We start from the raw sequence: 21272 nt of genomic DNA, 5'->3' as shown, positions 1-21272 counted from the left end.
GTATTCCGCAAATATGCCCGACTGTGAGGGCGGGCACAAGCCGGCGTGAGTAGGTTAAACGTTGAGTTTTATAAGGGCGCCACGGGGTGACCAGCCCCTCCCCACCCAGCCCCACCCTCCCCACCCAACCCCTCCCCACCCTCCCCCTCCCCATCCAGCCCCTCCCCACCCTCCCCACCCTCTCCTCTCCTCTCCACCCAGCCCCACCCCTCCCATTTTTGGATGCACGCCGGACGGACGGACACAATGATCCCCTGTGGGCTGGTGTAACCAGGAGGTTCCTACCAGTAAAACCACACCCTTAGAGCATGCCGACCTCAGCCATACATGTGCATGAATATTCAATGAATGGTCCAGGGGGGGAAATATTACGTAACAATGATATATTATGTATACACATATCCCCCGCATAATGGAAACTTAGCGAAACCATTAACACAACGACCGCGATTTCATCGACGGGAGTACAAAAGAGAGATGATTTTCTTGCACCATTCTTTTTTTTCCCACTGCCGTTAGAAGAATGCGGCCCACGATCGTATGGTACCCCTCAAACGTCTCGTGTCCCGAGCACTCGGCACCTCGGCGGAGTTTAATTGCGGGAGCTTTCCTTTCTTTTTTCGTTACGGAAAAATACCTCCTGGAATTAAACATCTCTCGACCCGACTCGTTGATTTTTTTTTAACTCACTCCCAGCTCAGAAATTGAAATAAATTAAACCTGGACCTTTGGTGGGCATGCGAGGAGCTCGACACAAAGTGGCATATAATGACATAACGTAATGAAAAAGCCTATTAACGTTTCGTTTGCCCTCTGCCGAGTTGGAGGTCTACAGGGTCTTTTTCAGTCATTTAATCAAACAGAACCATTAAACGTTGACCTCGCGTTCCCTGTTATAATTAAAAGGAGCGGGGGCGGGGGTAGTGGAATAAAACATTTCAATCGAGAGCACATTCATTTTTCAGTTTTCGATTGATGCAGTGGGGGGGGGGGGGGGGGATAAGCTCCACTTTCAAGTACTTCACAAACGCCACATAGAGGGGCTATTGATTTGCGGGTAAGGGAGCTAATGAGAGAGAGCGAGAGAGTGATGGTGACGAGTAAGAGGGGGGTGGGTGGGGGAGAGCCGAGGTGACAGAATAGGAGGTGTGGTGACGGAACGGTAGAAAGGATGTGCATCTGGGCGCCTTGTGTTCTTTGTGTCGTTGATAAACAGGCAAAACAAAGGCGGTCAATAGCCAAGGAGCGGCATTTAAACCGTCACGCGCAATTAGAATGTCCGAAAATATTTCGGACAGAATTGCAAGTGTGACCTTTTCGTCGTTCACGCAACGCTGCATGCGCCGTGCGGTTCATCGCGGGACACAAATGCAATTATTATGAGGTTATGGTAAGTGTGTGTCATGCACACGCTGCAGGCAGAAGGCCTCCGAATCTGCGAACGAATTTATCTTTCCCTCCCGATGCTGCACTGGGACAGGTGAAATCACTCAGGCTTTACACAATTGTCGCTCTACCACATGTGTACGCATAACTTGCGAACTTCTTTCGCAACGTGCGTAGCCAACCGTGCTAATCAGTGGTGCAATTTGCCAATGGATGGTAATATTTGTCTGGTGTGGAGCGGTGGGACAGTGGTCAGCGCACTGCACTCTGAATCCGGCGACCCGAGTTCTGATCCCGGTCGCTGTAATGCCAGTGGTGAGTGATATCTGACCTGTTTCTCAACGCTCCTTTTCACCAACGCGCACTGCCAGCGTGGTGAAATATGGCCAAAGTACCCCCGTGACCATCATGATATGGGGACGCTTTTGTCCAGGGTGGAAAAAAGGGTTGATAATGATGGTAATGCGTTTCATTGTAATTCAACCATAGGTTGGTTAAATAAAGGGGAGTAATATTTTAACCATCCTTGATATAGATTTGAAGCTTTCGTGACTGCAAGGATTCATATTCTTAGGTTTTTTCGGTAAAGTCTTGATATACCCTTGATATACCCTAGCATGGGGTCCATATTCACGAATATTTCTAATCTAGATTCCTATCATGGGGCTTTCAGGAATAAAGAAGTTTTCACTTCGACGGAAGGATTGAGCCAACGAGATGCTTAGACGCACCTTTGTCACCGAACCCAAACCCACCTCTTCACATACCACATGGTACGGTTCACTTTCCTCACTCATAACTCACCTCCCTCTGCCATATTTAAATCAATCATCGGCCCCTATGGGACAGGCTGCTCCCTCAGCCACCCAAACCTGCTTGCGACCGACTCTTGTTCTTGCTCAAGAGGTACACAGTGGTGCACTCCAGTCGCCCAAACAACCGCTCCACCCCAACGAAGTGATGTGGTTACATTGTTTGGAGAACGATTTTTTGTCCGTTGTCTATCATCATCTTCGTCATCGTCATCATCATCAGATGCAGCAGCAGCCGTGATCAATCCACTACACGATGAAGGTATCCCCGATCATGTACCATTCCTCCTGGTTCCTCCATGTACTTCTCCACCAGCCATTCCTGGCGGATGAGCTCCCAGAAACCTTCCTTCCTCTGAGCTGCGAAATGCTCGTCGTCTCTAATGACCAACTTCCATTTTAGTGACGTCTCCCGCTCATGCCCACATCTTAAAAAAAAAAAACACATTGTAATTCTAGATTTGAAGCTTTCGTGACTGCAAGGATTCATACTCTTAGGTTTTTTCAGTAAAGTCACGTAGGTAAAAAATTAAATACAAATTTATCAAAGTAAAAATAGAAAAAAAAAATAAAAAAAAATAAAGCACACTTATTATTTTATTTCTATTATCACATTTATTATTTTTGTTTATTTTTATTATTACTTTTATTAATTTTAATTTTTTTTTTACTTACGTGACTTTACCGAAAAAAACCTAAGAGTATGAAACACATTGTATTTATTCGCGGTCAAAGCCGATGTCTCCAACTTGCATTTGTTCTCTAAATCAACGTTCCCCTCGCCAATGTCTCTCAGCACGAATATGAATATCTATGGGAAAGTTGACTTTCATCACTCCGTCTCCTCGGTAGATGTCACCTCGGGCTCTCTCCCCCGGTTGCCACTCCGTCAAAAAACAAAAACAATCCGTGTAAAGGATCTCACGCGTGCTGCTATTATTATCTCGCGGTCCAAAAATATACATGTTAGAAAAAAAACCGAACAGGGGTAACGACGCCTGTGGGTCATTAACGCACGAGCGATGCCCTTTCCCCCGTAGGTGCGACGGGCGTGCCTCCTGCCCTGAAGCAGGCGCGGATGAAGCACATCTCGCTGGATCGCTGCCTCGGCTTGCTCGGCTCAAACGTCCGCGCCAGCGGGGGACACATCTGCGCCGGCTACGTGGAGGGGGGAGCAGACGCGTGCAACGTGCGTCATCGCTCGGCCGGGAATCGCGACCGACGCATCCCCGCACACTTCTGCCAAACGCTGCCACCACTACCATCATCGTCGTCGTCGTCATCATCATCATCGTCGTTGCCACTATAACCTTCTCCAGCCCCGACCGCCTCCGCGCACTCCGTCGCTAACGCACGCAGCTCTTGGCGGTGCTTTGCGCACATTCTAAGCTGTGCCATTTGTACGTTTCTATATTTAACTGTCACATCCAAAAATCACATTTCAGCACGCTGCCCTTTTTGCCTCGGCAAATTTACGGCGGATCATGCGAAGATTTGTGAACCTTAAAAAAAAAAACCCCGCTTTGGGTTTTGAGATGGACCGGCGATGGCAGTACAGCAAATAGGTTGTGAATCCGTATGTGAGAACCTTCAACTGTTATCCCCTCCTATGGATGAGTATTCTCTGGGTATTCCATTGTACTGCCACACACAAAAGAATTGCTGAGTGGAATTGGCTAAACATCCCAATTCATGATCCTCCTGAAAATGAAAAAGGAAACTCAATGAGGCTTTGCAGGATTAGTGAGCTATTATCTCCTCCGTAATGTCCTGCCCTTGATCAATCCACTGGTTGATGAAGGTCCCCATGCCTTTTAGTAATGGGGCCATGTGACCATACTTCATTGTGATGGTCAGTGCTGGTTGGTTTAGATATCGCTCGCGCCAGATGTCAGCTGTGACTGGCAATTGAACACAGGTCATCGGGTTCAAAGCACATCTTGCTAACCACTGCTCCACCGCTCCATAATGCTATAAGGCTATGACCGTAATGTTATTGGTTTCTTTACACCGCCACTACCATCACCACAAGACAAATACAAAGATCCCCCGTATAGCCTTTAAACGACTACTGGGCATGTGCTGTTAGCGGGCACCTTTGAAGGCTGGCAAGACACACGAGGGGGTGATTGGCCAACACGACGCCCGACCACCTTTGTCTCCCCAGTGACGATATCGACCTAGGGGAGGCCCACAACTGATTCAGATAATTGTCACTCGTGTTGGCCGCAAGGGGGAGGTGAACTTAGGTTTGCCGGGTCTGTAGCGCAGCGCACTAACAGCGATTCACTCACTCCCCACCACCAGAACAACCACAACCACAATCGCAATCATCATCTCCACCGTCACCAACACAATCGCAACCGCATCAGTAAATGGATAATCTGCATTTTAGCTTTGCTATAGCGGATATGCCCCTGAATGTGCTCCCCTCTCCGCCAGACAGGCACAATGGCTTCAAGAACATAGCTCTCTCATTTTGCGCCATGCGTCACCGCCGTGCGGAGCCCGGCTGATTGCACCTAACCAGGGGCTTTCATTATTAAATAGACGAGAGACAAAAAAAAGCAACACCGCCACACGCACGCATGCACGCGTGCGCGCACACCCCCACACACGTACTTTATATATCTGAAATTCATCCATATGTCAAGTATTGCCTTCCATTTCTTTTTCAATTTATTTTACTTGGTCGATTCCACTCGAGAATACCGTGAACCCCCCCCCGCCCTACCGCATTGCACCCCAACCCCCTTCACATTCAGGCGGGCGCCGGGAGACACTAAATCCATCACCCGCGGCTGAGACACGGTTTGGGTCCCAACTCTTTAAAGCGCCACGGTGCGGTCCAGTCACATGCCGAGCTGGCTCCACTTCTATACTTTATAACGGCTGCCATGGTGAGCGCAGGTGCCTGGGCATCAATTCAGTCGAAACAATCTCTTTACTTACAATCAGGAGTGAGCCCCGTCGAGATGCAAGCGGTGCCTTTTCTGCGGAAGACGAAACGTGCAGTGCGCGGCACCGCGGCGGACACAATGGTAGCTCGGCAGAGTTGAGTGCGGCGTTTATTAAAGGGGCATTGCTTGACAGTTGGGCGCCTCAAGGTTAACAAAATGATTATTTGAGATCCCCCACCTCTCCTGAGAAATTCTCTGTCAGTTATGGCATTGTTATTGATTAGCATACTATATATATATATTTGTGTGTGTGTGTGTCGCATTTGGTGAATTCTTCATAGTGGCGTCCGCGCCTGTGTTTGTCGCTCACCGTTTGGCTCTTAATCAACTAAACCTATTCGCGGTTCCGCTAATTCTCAGTTCTCTGTCTCTTTACCAACACGATTCGAGTGAAAACCACTTCACGCGCTCAAACGACTTTCCACACTCGAGCTCCACACTGAGCGGCGGTGTGCGGTGAAGAATGTGGTCCAGACGTTGGGTTCAATCTGCGACGTGCACCTTATATATGTATGTTTGACACCACCAGGTGATGCCAACAGAGATGATCAGCGCCCGATCCCCAGAATGTTATTTTTTTTAGTAATTAACGGTCCTGCATTTATTATAAACATGTTTGCAAATACTTGCGGACGGCCAGACGTTGCAAGTGACGGCAACGATCATCCGCATCTGACCATCCAAGCTCAGAGATGTCGTGGCCGTGCATTGTCAATGACAATGTACTATTCCTCTGTGCCCCAGCGAGGGCTGAAGGAATGTATGTTTTACATGGTTTTTTGGTAATGCAGTAAATTGCGTGCAATAATTACATTTGTTGCAAATGGACCAGGTCATCAGATCGATGGCCTCTTCTCCTGAATGGTGTCAAATGGTAATGAGTTTTTAATAGGAAAGCCGTGGAATTAACGCATGAAGGTAAATCGCGAACCATCACGACCTCTCTGGAAAGGAGTCCGTCCACTGCCAGGATGCATCCAGCCTGACAAAACGCCTCCTCGCATTTACCGCGGCTGTCACTTTCCACCAAAGGTATCGTCGCCTCGACATCAGAGGTCGCAAACGGGTTTTGATTCCTTACCCGTACCAGTACCCGGCCGCACCAGGGTCGCAAATGGGTACCCGTACGGCCGGGTACGGGTACCCGTTCCCTACCCGTACCCGTACCCTACCCGAAATGAGTGACAAACGGTTACTCACCAGTGACTCACGGCCTACCCGTACCCGTACCCGGCCGCACCAGGGTCGCAAACGGCTATCCGTACCCGGCCAGGTACGGGTAGCCGGGTATCGGGTAGGGTACGGGTATCGGTTACCCAGTTGTGACCTCTGCTTGACATTTTCTTATTTCTAAGCCTATTTGTACCCCCCCCCCCCGCCGCTCCCCACGTTGAACAAAAGGGTGACTCGGGGGGACCTCTGGTGGCGCCCCGTGGCGACAAGTGGGCCCTCTTCGGCCTGGTGAGCTGGGGCATGGCGTGCGGCACGGCTCCGGGCGTCTACACCGAGGTGAGCTGCGCCAACACGGTGACCCCACAGGTGACTCGGGGGGTCGCGAGCGTGGCAGCGCATTCATAATTATCGGGCCACTCCACGAACTCTGACCCCTGAGGCTGCTGGTCGAGGCAGCCTCATCGCGGCCGCGCGCCGCGTGCCCATCAACCGGCACGTTGCGCTTAAGGCGGGGGGGTGGGGGGGGGTGGCGACCGGCGTGGGCCGCTCTGATTGTGATTGTCACTTGCTTCGAGCCGTGACGCCCACGCACGCGGGCTTAGGTGTGGAGTCCCCCCCACCCCCCCCCCCCACCGAGGTCTGCCGTGGGAGGCCAAGGCCGCTGTCGACACGACGCCTGAGTGTGGGGTCATCACCTCGGCTCGGGTACAAAAGAAAAACTGGGACATTGCGCAAGAGAGAGAATATTGTACAAACGCCAGCATGTAAACGCATTGTATTGAGTGGTGTGTTTTATTATAATAATTATTATTGTTATTATTATTTGACACAACCGACAAAAAAACTGGACTTTTAATGTTCCGGGAAGACTTACGGGTTTTCCAGGATGGGTACCTCAAAAAGACAACAATCCGGGAAAGCAGGACACGTGACAGCCGCGCTTGCACCAGCCGCGCTTGCACCAGCCGCGCTTGCACCAGCCGCGCTTGCACCAGCCGCGCTTGCACCAGCCGCGCTTGCACCAGCCGCGCTTGCACCAGCCGCGCTTGCACCAGCCGCGCTTGCACCAGCCGCGCTTGCACCAGCCGCGCTTGCACCAGCCGCGCTTGCACCAGCCGCGCTTGCACCAGCCGCGCTTGCACCAGCCGCGCTTGCACCAGCCGCGCTTGCACCAGCCGCGCTTGCTCCAGCAGCGCTTGCTCCAGCAGCGCTTGCACCAGTCGCGCTTGTACCGTGCAGTGCTGGCTAAACGCGCGTGGCACTCACCTCGTGTCTACGCACTGGCGGGCGATGTGCTCAATGCTTTTGGCAATGTCCTGACCATTTCCATGTTTTGCACTCTTAATAAGTCGTTGACGTTTACACTTCCAGGGCGCATTATTCGACGCTGAAGGTGCATTATAGTTGCGACGGCTGTGCTGGTAGTGATTACCCGGGTCACTCTCCACACTTCCATTTCTTTATTAGGCTTTTGCCCCTTTGCAGTTGTCTATTAACTCAATGTCGTTGACACGCATGCCACTGTCTGACATGAATTGTTTGATTAGTTTTCCTATACTTTGCACTCCTATCGTTTTATTTTATTGTTGTAACTTTCTGACCCGCCCCTCCTGAACATGTGTGAAAAAGAGCTTTGTAGCTCATCAGATTCCTACAGTATGAATCTATGTCACCCCCCCCCCCCCGCATCTCTCCACCCAGCATGTATAGGTTTGGAGCACCACCATCGATTAGGCCTGTCGTGTGGGATGAGGGAAATATAATCTGGGTATTGCCACCTCTTCTAAAATGTGTGGCCGGCGTAGAAGAGTCGGCAAAAATACCCTCACCAGATTCTTCCAGCCTAAATACAGATTCTGATTCCGCATTCAGAAACTCCAACCCGAAAGAGTGCTTGAGTACAATATTTGTAAATGCAACACTTAACGATCAGCCATGTGGCAATTAAGGAGATGAATTCCCAATGGTTTATTTCAATAAAATACACGCTTTTATTCTCCCCAATGTTTATCAGCGTACTACATTAAACATGAGTATTAATTTTTATTTCCTACATAATGAAATTAATTATCATCAATGATTCATTACACACCAAAACGCCAGCACACTCTAACCTTGCCAGCACATTCATGTGTGTCCATAATCGAGTGACATCCACAAAGTAACGACTCGTATATAAATATAAAACTCGGCTGAAACGATGGCAAAGTTTAGGAAATCGTTGTTGGAAATGTCAAGAAACATTTATCTATTTTTAAACACGGCCCATTGCTTTTCTCTGCACTTGCATCAACACAGGACCAGGGCCACCGTTTGATCACAGGGGAGAAATTCGTCAGTAACAATATGATTGTGGGATCCTGTAGTGCGGTGTCATTTTCAAAATGCTGCCAGTGTAGGCCATCCTTGAAAGGGCCGAAGCGGTAAAACTCTGGGGGGGGGGGGCATTTCCTGGCTGTCCAACGGTCCCTGATGACGTTCTCCCACCCCCCGTGCTCCTCTCAGTCATTGTCAAGGTCGAGCGTTGTAATGTTTTTTTGCGGGAGGGATTCTGCCACCCGACAACGTACGTGTGAAAAAGAAAAAAATCCACCTCCTGCTCGATGCTGATAAACTCACGAGGTCGCAGAACGGCAGAGCGTCTTCCGTGTCACACGTGTGCATGTTGAACCTCTTCCGTGTCACACGTGTGCATGCTGAGCCTCGTCGGTGTCACACGTGTGCATGTTGAACCTCTTCCGCGTCACACGTGTGCATGCTGAGCCTCGTCGCTGTCACACGTGTGCATGTTGAACCTCTTCCGTGTCTCACGTGTGCATGTTGAACTTCTTCCGCATCACATGTGTGCATGCTGAGCCTCGTCGCTGTCACACGTGTGCATGCTGAGCCTCGTCGGTGTCACACGTGTGCATGTTGAACCTCTTCCGTGTCACACGTGTGCATGCTGAGCCTCGTCGCTGTCACACGTGTGCATGTTGAACCTCTTCCGTGTCACACGTGTGCATGCTGAGCCTCGTCGCTGTCACACGTGTGCATGTTGAACCTCTTCCGTGTCACACGTGTGCATGTTGAACCTCGTCGGTGTCGCACGTGTGCATGTTGAACCTCTTCCGTGTCACACGTGTGCATGTTGAACCTCTTCCGTGTCACACGTGTGCATGTTGAACCTCTTCCGTGTCACACGTGTGCATGTTGAACCTCGTCGGTGTCGCACGTGTGCATGTTGAACCTCTTCCGTGTCACACGTGTGCATGTTGAACCTCTTCCGTGTCACACGTGTGCATGTTGAACCTCTTCCGTACACCGTACGTCGCCAACCGTGCTCATAGGAGGTGCGGGTCTGGAAGGACCACGCACCGCACGCAAAAAGCAGCTCGAAAGATAGGAGTGCTCAACATGGAATGAGTTTTAAATTCATAAATCGTTCATCACGGACCTTCATTACGTCCGTGTATTTCCCATAAGTGAACATCTCGTGTTTTTTTGTTTTGTTATATCGGTTCAATAAAAAAAAAAGTTTTTTTACGAACAAAAATGGGGGCGGGGGGAGGGATGGGGGCTTTTTTTGGGTTATACCTGTAAAAGACAGCCCCACTCTCGACCGCATTGCAACGCCACTGCAACTTGGAGAGAGAGAGAGCTCAAAGCCTGGCTCTTCAGGGACAGGACTGGGCAACCTGCAGGCGCATATCGACGGCCGAACCGATTTAGGGGCAGCATAACGGCATCACCGAGACACGCAAGCTATCCTGTCAGACCAGAGAGCACCAAAAATCGCAAAAACTTTCGGCACGAGTTTAAAAATCCTTCCGATTTTTTTAGTTGTCGTTGTTACTTTAATCATCAGTATTGTTCATTCGCTAACAAGACAGATTGGGGTGGGGGGGATATGCGAGTAATGAGAATTACTGTGTACCAGCTGAAACTTAACTTATCTTCAAAGCAATGTTCTGATACTAATGAGGCACACAGCAAGCAGCGGCGGCGGCGACGGCGGAGTCAGTGTGCGGGAAGGATGCTCGCGAAAGTGGCAAAGCGCGAGGTACAGGGGGCCGCATGACGATCCCCCCCTTCGTTAGGGCTCCTTGCTTTTAGCGACCGTTCATGAATCGTGACTAATCTGAGATTTGAATGAACATGTTGGGTTTTCAACCGAGCGTTTATACACTTGCGTTACGTACTCATGAGCCTTTAGTTCTTTATTCGGGCAACAATGTGGCGTTGCTAGGGGGTGGAGGGCTGGGGGGTTGGGCGCTCTGTGTAAGCGGATAAATTTATCGCGCTCGCGCAGACTGGAATAACCCGTAAACCGAACGAGTCAATTAACCAATTCAATAATAGTCGGCGGTTAATTATAAATTAAATATAGAATACAACATAATCAAATTCCCACTGCCCCCCCCCATTGCACACTCGTTAAGGGGCCCTGCATGATATTAATAATAATAAAATAACTAACACCTTAATGACTTCATTTTCATAAGCGCCAAAGAAATGCCAATCACCGCACACAGCGGCTCCGCGGCATGGAAGGAAGCTCGTTGGCACCACCACCACCGCCGCCGCCGCCGCAGGGAGTGACTTCCACGTCGCGCCGTCTGCAGCCCGTTGTCGGCGTCTCCCACTCACTCCGCCTCGCCTCTGGGGACTGATTGACCGCCCCGTGATTGCGGCGGCCTAAGAGTTCACAGTGCCGCAGGTCGTTTCACCCCTCCCCCCCAGCCGTGCGACGCGATGGTTGGAGGGATCTCTCTCTTTCTCTTTCACAGCCTCTCTCGCTCTCGCTCTCTCGCTGGCAACGCGGCGCTCGCCTTTGGATGCGCTTGTGCGGCCGTCTGGAACACTCTTCCATCCGATATAAGGAAGCCACTGGAGCTATGGCACTTTTAAATCATCATCATCATCATCCAGATTGAAAATTCATTTCGTTAGAACTGCTTTTTTGCGTGTAGTCCTTCCGCCGAACCCACAATTCGCACGGTTGGCTGCGAAAACATTTCAACGTACACACATAGCGCGTGGACATTTATATTCACGCGGTGTGTACGCATTAAAATAAAAACGTCTCGTTATTTTTTTTTTACATATTTCTTCTTCTTCTTCGCCCTTTCTTTTATCGCAAGGACACCCATGTCAAAGTGCCACAGCAATCTCCGCTTCTAATTCAATCCGGCGAGCGAAGGTCACATCTTGCGTGGAGCAGCACATTGGTCGTCGTAGCTATATACGGCGGCGGCGGTGGCGAAACGCGAGCAATTTTCACGACGCCGAGTTATCACGCGCAAAGGTGACCCAACGAACAAAAAAAAAACGGCGCCATAAACACCGAGGTCGCTTCGCGTCACTTGTCACCGTGGACAAGAGGGGTTTGAGCGGTCGACCTCGGCTTCCCTAGCACCTTCGAGCTCTCATCGTTCTCTGGACCCGCTACTCAGACGGTGTGTGTGGCGTTTGCTGTTGTTGCAGCGGTGCGATTGTGGCCATGCGATCTAATTTTTCGGACCACATGGCAAGCCACCGTAGTCTGCGCTTCTTCAAAGGAGGACTGGCAAAACTGCACGAACTCTCTCGCTCGCCTAAAGCCCTCTCGTGGCCCGCAGACCTCAAAATTGCCCTTTGGTTCTTTCGGTAAAGTCACGTATAAAGATAAAATAATAAATTAAATAATAGCATACTACGACGTTTCGATTGCAACACAAGCAATCTAAATTATTATTTTATCTTTATACGTGACTTTACCGAAAGAACCAAATAATAATTCCTGCAGTCACGAAAGCTCCAAAATTAAGACTCAAAATTGCATTTTAGCTCGTGAAAGTGTTGCCATGTGCAAGAATAGAATTGGAATTCCCGAGGCAACCCAGAGATAAACCCTCTTTCCTCGCTTAAAGGAAAGTGTGCAGAAGTGATTTCTATGGCCTATGGACAAATCGCCCTGAATGCGCCCAGTTTAATTTCATCGTGTAAGCTAAGCAAAAATGAGCCGGCTTAGTGCTTAGATCTGGACTCTGCCCAGATATACCAGCTGTAGATGGCTTGGGCTGCTCGGTTGCACATGAGATGCCAGTGCAGCAAACAATTGAATCTATCTGTGTAGAGCTTTAAACGTGTTAGGTCTCTCGCATGTGCTTTATTGTGCTCCGTGTAGTGTGCTCTCCTTCCACATGAAGCCAAATGTTAATTCGTGGAAATGGTGAAATATCCCACGGCAGGTGCCCTGGAAAAGAGAGCCGAGACTCAGTGAGGTTTTCCTGGATGAATAAATGGCGTTTTATATATTATAGTGTAACACATCTCCATTCATGGAAATAGATGAAAAGTTTACAAAAATATCCGCCACCGATGGCTCAGACCTTTCACATTACACCCAGCCTGGGCTAAAATACTGCACGTAAAGGCTGTGCCGACACAAGGGTGGATGGGGCACAAGGTCAAATATGTGAGAATCACTGTCTTACAATGTTGAGAGCTCGCAAGGAACACGTTCCCCCACCACCTCCACCTCCCCCCAAATATAATTGATGATGGTCACGAACAAAAAAATAATCTCCCAGAAAACCTGACATGCTGTACGCCCGTATAAAAATTGGACTTGTTCTCTTCGCGTTTGTTTTTTTGGGTGTAAGCGTCTGCTGTCGTAATGAAAAATTAATGCATAGGTCGATGTGAACCTGTCGATACATTTACCATTGTACACACACCCGCCTGCACGGCTGCCCTTTATACAAAGACTCCACGACCGAAACAAATAACAAAAAAGCTCCTGAAAGGTTTTGTACCAGCAGGCAGAAGCTGAATACGATGTCAGTTAATAAAAAAAAACGGTTAATAGAATTATCAAGGCCATAACAGTTTGTATTTCCACTATCCAACAATACTAAACTTTCAAGGCCCATATGTATGTAATGTAAATATCTGTTTACAACTGCAACAACTGCCATGGAAAAAACACCTTCAGATTGCATTTTGGTGGGATCAAGCTCGCCTACACACATATGCATCTGCATGTTGGGCAGCTTGGCACCTAACCTTCAGGCAAATAAATAATGGATCTACCCCTTCTATCGAGTTCAATGCATGCCTACTGATAAAAGCGGAAGTGCCGAAAGGTTTTGGGTGAGCAGAGTAAAAAGTTTAAAGGAAAGTGATTCACTTTTTAAGCTATTGTTGCGAACCTTTTTGCGTGCTTAGGGTGGGATCACAGATGCAGACACCAACTTACTTTTGTGCAAAATGTGCGTTCCCTCTGCGGGTCAGATCTCGCACTACACCGACTGGATTCGAGAGAAGATGGGCAGCGACTGGAACGACGCTGTCCTCTGCAACCCTTGGCTCGGCCTCTGAGCAGGCTGGGCCAGACGGGACGGCGCCATACAGGATGATCACTCCGCAACGACATCAATAATCTCTCATCGTGGATGGAAGCAATACAGCTGTGTGGTGTCCAGGCCACGGAATTTGTTCCGTCACACTCTTTGTGCCGTGTCATGTCGCGCTAAATGAGCAATTGGTAATGGTTTCGTTCAGTGTGCTGGCTCTTGTGCAGGCCTGCCCGTGTCTGATCAGTGGCTGTTATGCAAAAGTGACCAAAATACGTTAAGAGTTACCTGCTGTGCGGTGAGTCTGCGCTGATGCTTTGTCAAAGTTGGCTGGCTTAACCCTGAAGCAATAACGGACGTTTTTTCGTAGCCTCTAGATTTGTCTATTGAGATGTGCATTACCACAAACTGCATTATCTGCAATTGTAGCTATTCCGTGCGTTGTTTTTGGATTGGTACAATGTCCGACGTTTTCGTTAATTCGGGAACTGCATTAATTTCCTAAATTTATTCCTGAATTCATAAGCTCCCAGCATGTGGAGCGAAAACGTCAAACCTCGTGCTGAACACACATGGTGCCATCTGAAAAACACATATGAGAGCTAAAACTGCGAAAATGTACACAGTTGTATGTGCAATTGTTGACAACTTGCAAAGCCAAACTTATCGTAATCGTCCTTTCTATTTCAAAACAATCGCCCACATTAATTATCAAAGCTTCAACTGTGCTTCAAGTTAGATATATAATGAGTTTTTTTTTATAATGGGGTGATTAAGGCTTTTAAAGAAACCATTTATCTCTCAACAGCAGCTACAGGGCATGTCCTTCCAGTGCATGGAGGCATTGAACCATGCTGTGTTTAGTGAGCTTACTGTTGCATGTTCAACATTTGAGGAGGATGAGATAGGGCTTTTCAGAGGGGTACACCCAAAAGTCCAACTTACATCCAGGACATCATGTACGAGAACATTTGGAGCAAAAATAACGAGACGCGTTTGGAGCCTTTCAGTACATGCCCTTCTGTCGTAAAACAAATAACAACTGTTAAAAACTACGACACCGTTCATTAAAATATCAGCTTGAGAAAGAAAATCGGTCAAATATTTAGGAACCTGTCGCAAATGGACACCTAATGGTACAACATTAAAACATCCGGAATTATGGAATTAAATCATAATGATGAATTTTGCAGTGTTTTTTTCTCCCGTGCATGCTTTGTCACACAGGCACACCGATATCACCGATCGCGTGAGGCATGCAAATCTTTAAATACACGGTATCAGTGGCATACATCACAGTTTAGAAAATGGGCCTTGCAGCTATTTCTGCTCATTAAATGAAACCCTCATCAAATTAGACGCGAAACAAAATAACGCGACAAAGAAAATGCAACCCTTATCGAAATCTTGCGGGACACAGCGTGACGGGATGTGTGTTTTAAAATGTGCATTTTCCTGGATCGCTGCCCATTTTTTTCAAAGCCTGTGGATCTCGCTCATTAAAATTTAAATTCCTCATCCTTGCAACAAAAAAAAGAAAAAGCGGTCTGGTCCCTATAGCTGTTTGTTTGAAGGCTTGTGCTTGGCAGCATCCTTGGGATTTTATGGCGATGCGTGGTGTTACTGTGATCATCATCAAGATGCACGGCGCGTCCACAATTTAATTTCCGGTGCCTCTTCCTGTACACATTACAACATGTGCAATGCTCGCAAGACATCCGTTTACATCTGCTCAAGCGCCCCGCACATCAAGCCTCTGCAAAAGCAGTCTCAACGCACACGTGACCTTACGTCAATTATCAAATTCATGAATGGGAGGGAAGAGCGTTGCTTGGCTCTCCGATGTGTCTTCATCGTGTACCATGTGTTCGGCACGATGTCCGATATTTCGCGCTGGGAGCTCCTGCAGTTGCCGAGGAAGCTCCGCCGTGCTGGGGGGACTGAAGCAGAACTGCAGAAACCTACGTAGCAGAAAAGTGTTGTTGCACTGTTCTTACATACTTGACGTGTCTTTCTGCGGTAGCCCAGTGAACCCACTCCAAGATGTCTACGAGTTGTCATGCATAGACGCCTGAGCTTGAAACCCCACGAAAAAACAGATCTGTGAACCAAAAAAATGAAGAATCGCCCTGCTACAGAAACTTGAAATAATGGCCGAGCATGCCTTAGTTCAGGAGGTCCCCAACCCCCGGGCCGTGGACCGGTATCGGTCCATGGGCCTGTTAGGAACCGGTCCGCACAGCAGCAGGAGGTGAGAGCGGTGAGTCCGCGAGTGGGCCGCCCCAATTATTTTATTATTTACCACCTCCGTCCGCGCCTCTTTCCCGCACTGCGCACTTGTCACAGTTTTGGTGAGCCCACAAGCTGCTAACCCCCTGGGCAAAATGAGTAAAAAACAAACGTCGCTGGAGAGCTTCTTTGAAAAGGGGGAAAGACCCAATGATTAACCCCCCCCCCCCGGTCCGTGCCAGAAAGGTTGGGGACCGCTGCCTGAGTTGATGTGCTCCAACCCGCCACCTTATCACTGATTTGCTCAGTGGCGGAGTATTGCACTCCATTCTGGTCTGGGAGCTCGTACAACATACTGTTACATGCACAATGAAATGAATCAATGCCCGCATGACGTGAATGCTGAAACCTACAGCAATCCCTTGGCTCCTGGGTCTGGCATGACAACTGCAAGGGAGTTTACAGGTTTTCTTGCCAAAGACAACCTTCTCATGAACCAATATCTCAGCAATGTACCTCGCCACCGACTCAAGTCCAGATCCGTCTCCTGGGATCGCGCTGTTAACAATCTTATAACCTCACCCAGATATGAACAGAGTGGAACAATGCAGACGTACAGAATAAACACCTCAATCGAGACCCGGACACCGCAGCTCCTGTCCTTGACATTCATCGAAGACACTGATGACGTAACCAATCAAACGCATTAAATATCAACAGGCCAATGCGCACGTCTCCTTCATGAATCAAAAAGGAAAGACAAGCCACAGTGGGAATGTGGCCATGCAATCCAAAAACGTAAAACTAAATTTCGTAAATTGGAATCGCTTTTCCCCATTAAATTACAGTCATCACAACTTTACTCCGAACATTAACATTTATAACTATATCACTTTTCACAGTACAGAAATAATAATAATAATACAGAACATAAATATTAAAACGATTGACTAATAATAAATTTAAAACAAAATTACACTTTTTTGAAGGAATCCACTAAACAATCTGCTGCATTAATTCTAGATTTGAAGCTTTCGTGATTGCAAGGATTCATACTCTTTGTTTTTTTCGGTAAAGATCTGCTGCATGTTGGAATGACTGGACAGGTGACGTGGGAGGCGTCACTGTTGCACTGTATGGACACCGTGACGCTGTCGCGGATGGTAACGCGAATTCTGCTAAAACCAAATCTTCGTTAATCGAGGGATACCTTCAGCCTACGCTGTCAACGGAGGAGTCGCAAACTACACTTTCTGCTAAAGCCCTCTCGTCATGGCTAGCAGACCTCGACATTGCTATTTAGCTCTTGAACATATTGTCATAGGCAAGAATCGAAAAGAGCTTTTTTTACGTATATATATTGATCTTCTTTCGCACCGTACGTAGCTAACCGTGCTTATCGGAGGTGCGGATGAAAGACAACAAACTAAACACAAAAAGCAGTTCCAAAGAAGTGAGTTTGCAGTCTATATCTGAAAGTGCTGAGCTCCTGTGGCTTCCTAATATCAGAAGGAAGAGCGTTCCATGCGGTCGCAGAAGCGCATCTGAAAGCGCGTGATGCGGTGACCGTCGATGGCCAGCCAAATCAGCTGCGAGAATGACCGGAGTTCGCATGATGGTCTATGCTCCTTGACGATAAGCTCTTCTGGTCCAACACCAATGGAGACTAGGCTCTAAGAAAAGCTGTCTCGGGTGTGGACCAATCAACTTCAAGGACAGTGCATATCATTATCAGAGTTGTTTATTTTTGTTTGCATTTTGACTGCTTGTGCTGTGGTTATTGAAAACATGATGCCTTGTATGAAGGTGTCAGTTTTGTACCAGTTTAAAGGGTAAAAACCTACTAATATATTTTGCCACTGGTAAAGGAGGTCTCATAGTGTAAATGCTTAACCCGAGCTCTCAAAACTCTGATAGTGCGCTGTTTTTGAGTTGTACGCCTTTTGGCGTCTTCTGGTCCAACACCAATGGAGACTAGGCTCTAAGAAAAGCTGTCTCGGGTGTGGACCAATCAACTTCAAGGACAGTGCATATCATTATCAGAGTTGTTGATTTTTGTTTGTATTTTGATGCTTGTGTTGTGATTATTGCAAACATGATGCCTTGTATAAAGGTGTCAGTTTTGTACCAGTTTAAAGGGTAAAAACCTATTACTACGATACGTTCCCTGTCTGCCTTCACCTACCTGCACACCGCCCAGTGTTTTGAAGTACGGTCGAACAACCGCCATGACCCACACGGCGCGGTGGAGGCTTTCATCCAGCAGTGGATTGACAAAAGGGCCATGCATGTGCGCGTGAGAGTTAAACGCGACAATGTCTCGTCTGGGTCAAGTCTTTTTTCTTGGATGAGGGATGTCACATTTGTCACAACAACAATTATGTTATTTGTCATATGAAAGAATGTATCTGACATTTGTGCGCTCTGATGCAATTGACAATGGCCGTACCACGCACCACGCGCTGGCATCTGATGCCACTGTGTTTATTTCAAATAACAATGAAAAAAGACCGCTATAATAACCTGATTTGTTTGGGTACAAATCAGCGCACAAACACGGCCTAATTGTTCTCTGCGAAGTGGGGCCATTGCTCGATACATCCATTAGATTTTTGTTATATAATTTTTTAAGGCCACAGTGTTATTGATAAATGTGTTGAATGTCGTCATTGTTTATTATTCTGTACCTTGCCAACAATGTTTTCCAATTCGAAAATGCCATTGAAAATGAGTCCAATGTTTGGCGAGCAGTTTTCAGGCCAAAAAAGAAAGTTGACCGCAATGGAAATAGCGTCGTTTAAACCAACCGCTCATATAAATGTAGAAAAGTACAATGCATTCATAAGGTAAGGGGCAGGAGGTAGTGGAGGTAATCAAAACACCTGTTTTGATTACGTCCACCCCTTCTCCGTCGTCGTGAAATATTAACGCCCGCATCTTTTTTCATTCTCCCGAGTTTCCCCATTATATTTGATTTGAAAGTTTGGAGTGGGGCTGAGTGGGAGGCTGTAAGGAAGGTTGCTCTCATGAAACACATAAAAAATATATGACGGGGCTCATGAAAAATAAATAAACAAAATATATTAGGCGCTATCGTGGGTGGAATGTGGACACTGGCTTAATAGACAAGGGTCGGTGATGGTCTTGCTGTCTGTGCGCTTTCTGAACCAATCTTTTAAGTTTTGCAGTAGCAGCAGCAGCAGCAGGAGGAGCGTTCGTTTGAACAATAAAAAGTCCGGAGCAGTTTTTCGTCTCATCAGTCGCGTCAGGCACGTTAAACAAATACTGCAGGGTTTACTGGTGTGTTATCGGCGAGAACACTCCACGAGTACAATGCGGCCCGTTCAGAGCAGGACGGGAACACCTTGCAAAATGTATCATGCGCTGTCATAGATTGTTGGCATCCGACATAATAAGTAGCCAATCTGTATGTGTTTGTCTGGAGAATTACCCCGGAGACTGCTCCACGCATTTCAATGAATGTGCTGTCATTTGGAAGCTTTTATGTGGCTGAAGCAAACGAGGTAAAAATTAAAGGAACATAAATTACCCATATACCCGATCATTCGGCTAATTGGCGAAAAGCGGTGCTTATTCCATTCTACCATTTACAATGGAGATATGCGTGAAACGTGTTACGTTTCAAAATTATACCACACGTAAGCGTAAAAACTATATACTGTACTGTATATACATTTATTTGTTTGTTATTTTACCAGATAAGGCCAACTGAGCTACGTGGAGCTCTTTTGTCAGAAGCGACTTGGCCACAAATTACGGCTCCACGAAGTGTCTAATTGTGAGGACATTTATAGCGGCCAAATACAATAAACGCACGTTTCTAATTGTGGAGGAAAAAAACCTAAGGACACGCAAATTCCAAATATACAGCAGGCGTCAGGGTCGGAATCGAACCCACGACCTCCCGCATACCAGGCGAGGGAGTTAACATCTCATAGCCACTATGACGCCCCTGGTTTTCCGTAACCAGGTTCGCAAACTCACGCCTGCGAATGCACGCGCCCCCTTCTGCCACAACACGTGGAGACGTCACCGTCGCCCACGTGCACGCTGTGCCACTCTGCCCCCCGTCACAACGCAAATGTCAAACTGACACTCGCGCGCACTCATTCGCGCTTGCTTCACGGCCCTACTTTTAAACATAATTGCGCTCGTTACCGTGGTAAAAGGTGTTGGGCCCTGCAATTGCTTGCTCAACGCCGCTGCTGGTGTTCCGATTGTGAGGAAGTTACTTGGAGCGGTGCACTTTTAAAATCTCAATTGTAAACTCAATTCTTTAAAAACGGATGTTTGTGTTTAGTTTTCTTGTCCACCCCCGCACCTCCAATGAGCACGGTTGGTTAGGTACGGTGGGAAAAAAGTTCAACATACTGTAAATACCGGCCACTGTGAGTGCGGTGTGCCAACCACCACACCACGGCAGCGTCCCTCACCTAATGTATTGTTGTATATTTTTTATTATTTTGGTGCAACAATTTGTTTCAAATTCATATAATTGTGAATAAACTAATTTGAAGAAATGTGTGACTTTTGCACCTCGGCGGGCTTCCCACTGAGTATTAAATACACAGAACAGGGTCTGATGTGACCCAAACGTAAACACATTCTCCATAAGCCTGCTTAAGAGTGTACCTTTGTTTAAACAAATTCTGCTGGCAAACATCGCTCCATTCGGGCAACGACATCACGGACCAGTAAATGATTTAATAGTGACAGAAACAGACTTTGATATATTCCTCATTAGTATCCGGCACGGTCAATCCACTGCTGGATGAAGGCCGCCACCCTCTCTCCTGTTTCTGCGATGTAACAATCCACCTGGCATCTGGGAATAAGTTGATTTCATTCGCTCCATCTCATTCCCTCATTTGGCTTGCATTCTGCAATTATTCTCTCGTCCAACCATGCATCCCCCTTTTAACGCGTCGGCTTTCGCGAGCAAAATCATCCATAGCACAGGTTTTTTTTTGGTTTAGATCGCGTAAATATATAGCGTCGTTAAACCCGCCACCATCCCACACAGCCAATGAATAAAGTTTGTCGCGGGCCGTGTTTCTGCCCCAAGTGCGCTGATTTCTTCTCAAGTTAAACGTGACGCCTTTAAACCCAGTGGTGGCTCCTGCAAAATCTCTCAGGGGGGGCATATGTCTGGATGATTGATAAGGATAAGGTCCACCCATGCAATGCATAAATTAACAGCTTAAGCATGTAAAGGCAACGTCACTTCTTTAATATTAATGAAAAATAAAGTGACTCTTACAATACATCTTGTTTGTTTCTATACTCACTATTAAAACAAACCACTCAAGTTTATTTTATTAAAGATTCCACTAGGTGGCAACAAATTATATTTTTGGATGAAACGTGCTTAC

General features: G+C 47.5%; 1 protein-coding gene across 1 annotated transcript in view; it reads left to right on the top strand.

The window, feature by feature from the left end:
* The window catches only part of LOC133340437 (plasminogen-like), an 86082-nt gene extending 65074 nt beyond the window's left edge, over positions 1 to 21008 (top strand). The window contains exons 11-13 of the mRNA XM_061548663.1: positions 3239 to 3387; positions 6560 to 6667; positions 13589 to 21008. Of these exons, the coding sequence (XP_061404647.1) occupies positions 3239 to 3387; positions 6560 to 6667; positions 13589 to 13675 (344 nt within the window). The 3' untranslated portion in view covers positions 13676 to 21008. The remainder of the gene's footprint in view (positions 1 to 3238; positions 3388 to 6559; positions 6668 to 13588) is intronic.
* The last annotated feature ends 264 nt before the right edge of the window (positions 21009 to 21272 follow it).

Source organism: Lethenteron reissneri, chromosome 9 (genome assembly GCF_015708825.2).
Source record: "Lethenteron reissneri isolate LAM-NWPU_2019-01 chromosome 9, ASM1570882v1, whole genome shotgun sequence".
NCBI lineage: Eukaryota > Metazoa > Chordata > Hyperoartia > Petromyzontiformes > Petromyzontidae > Lethenteron > Lethenteron reissneri.
The sequence above is the reverse complement of the archived record's forward strand: the minus strand, read 5'-3'. Positions and strand labels throughout refer to the sequence as shown.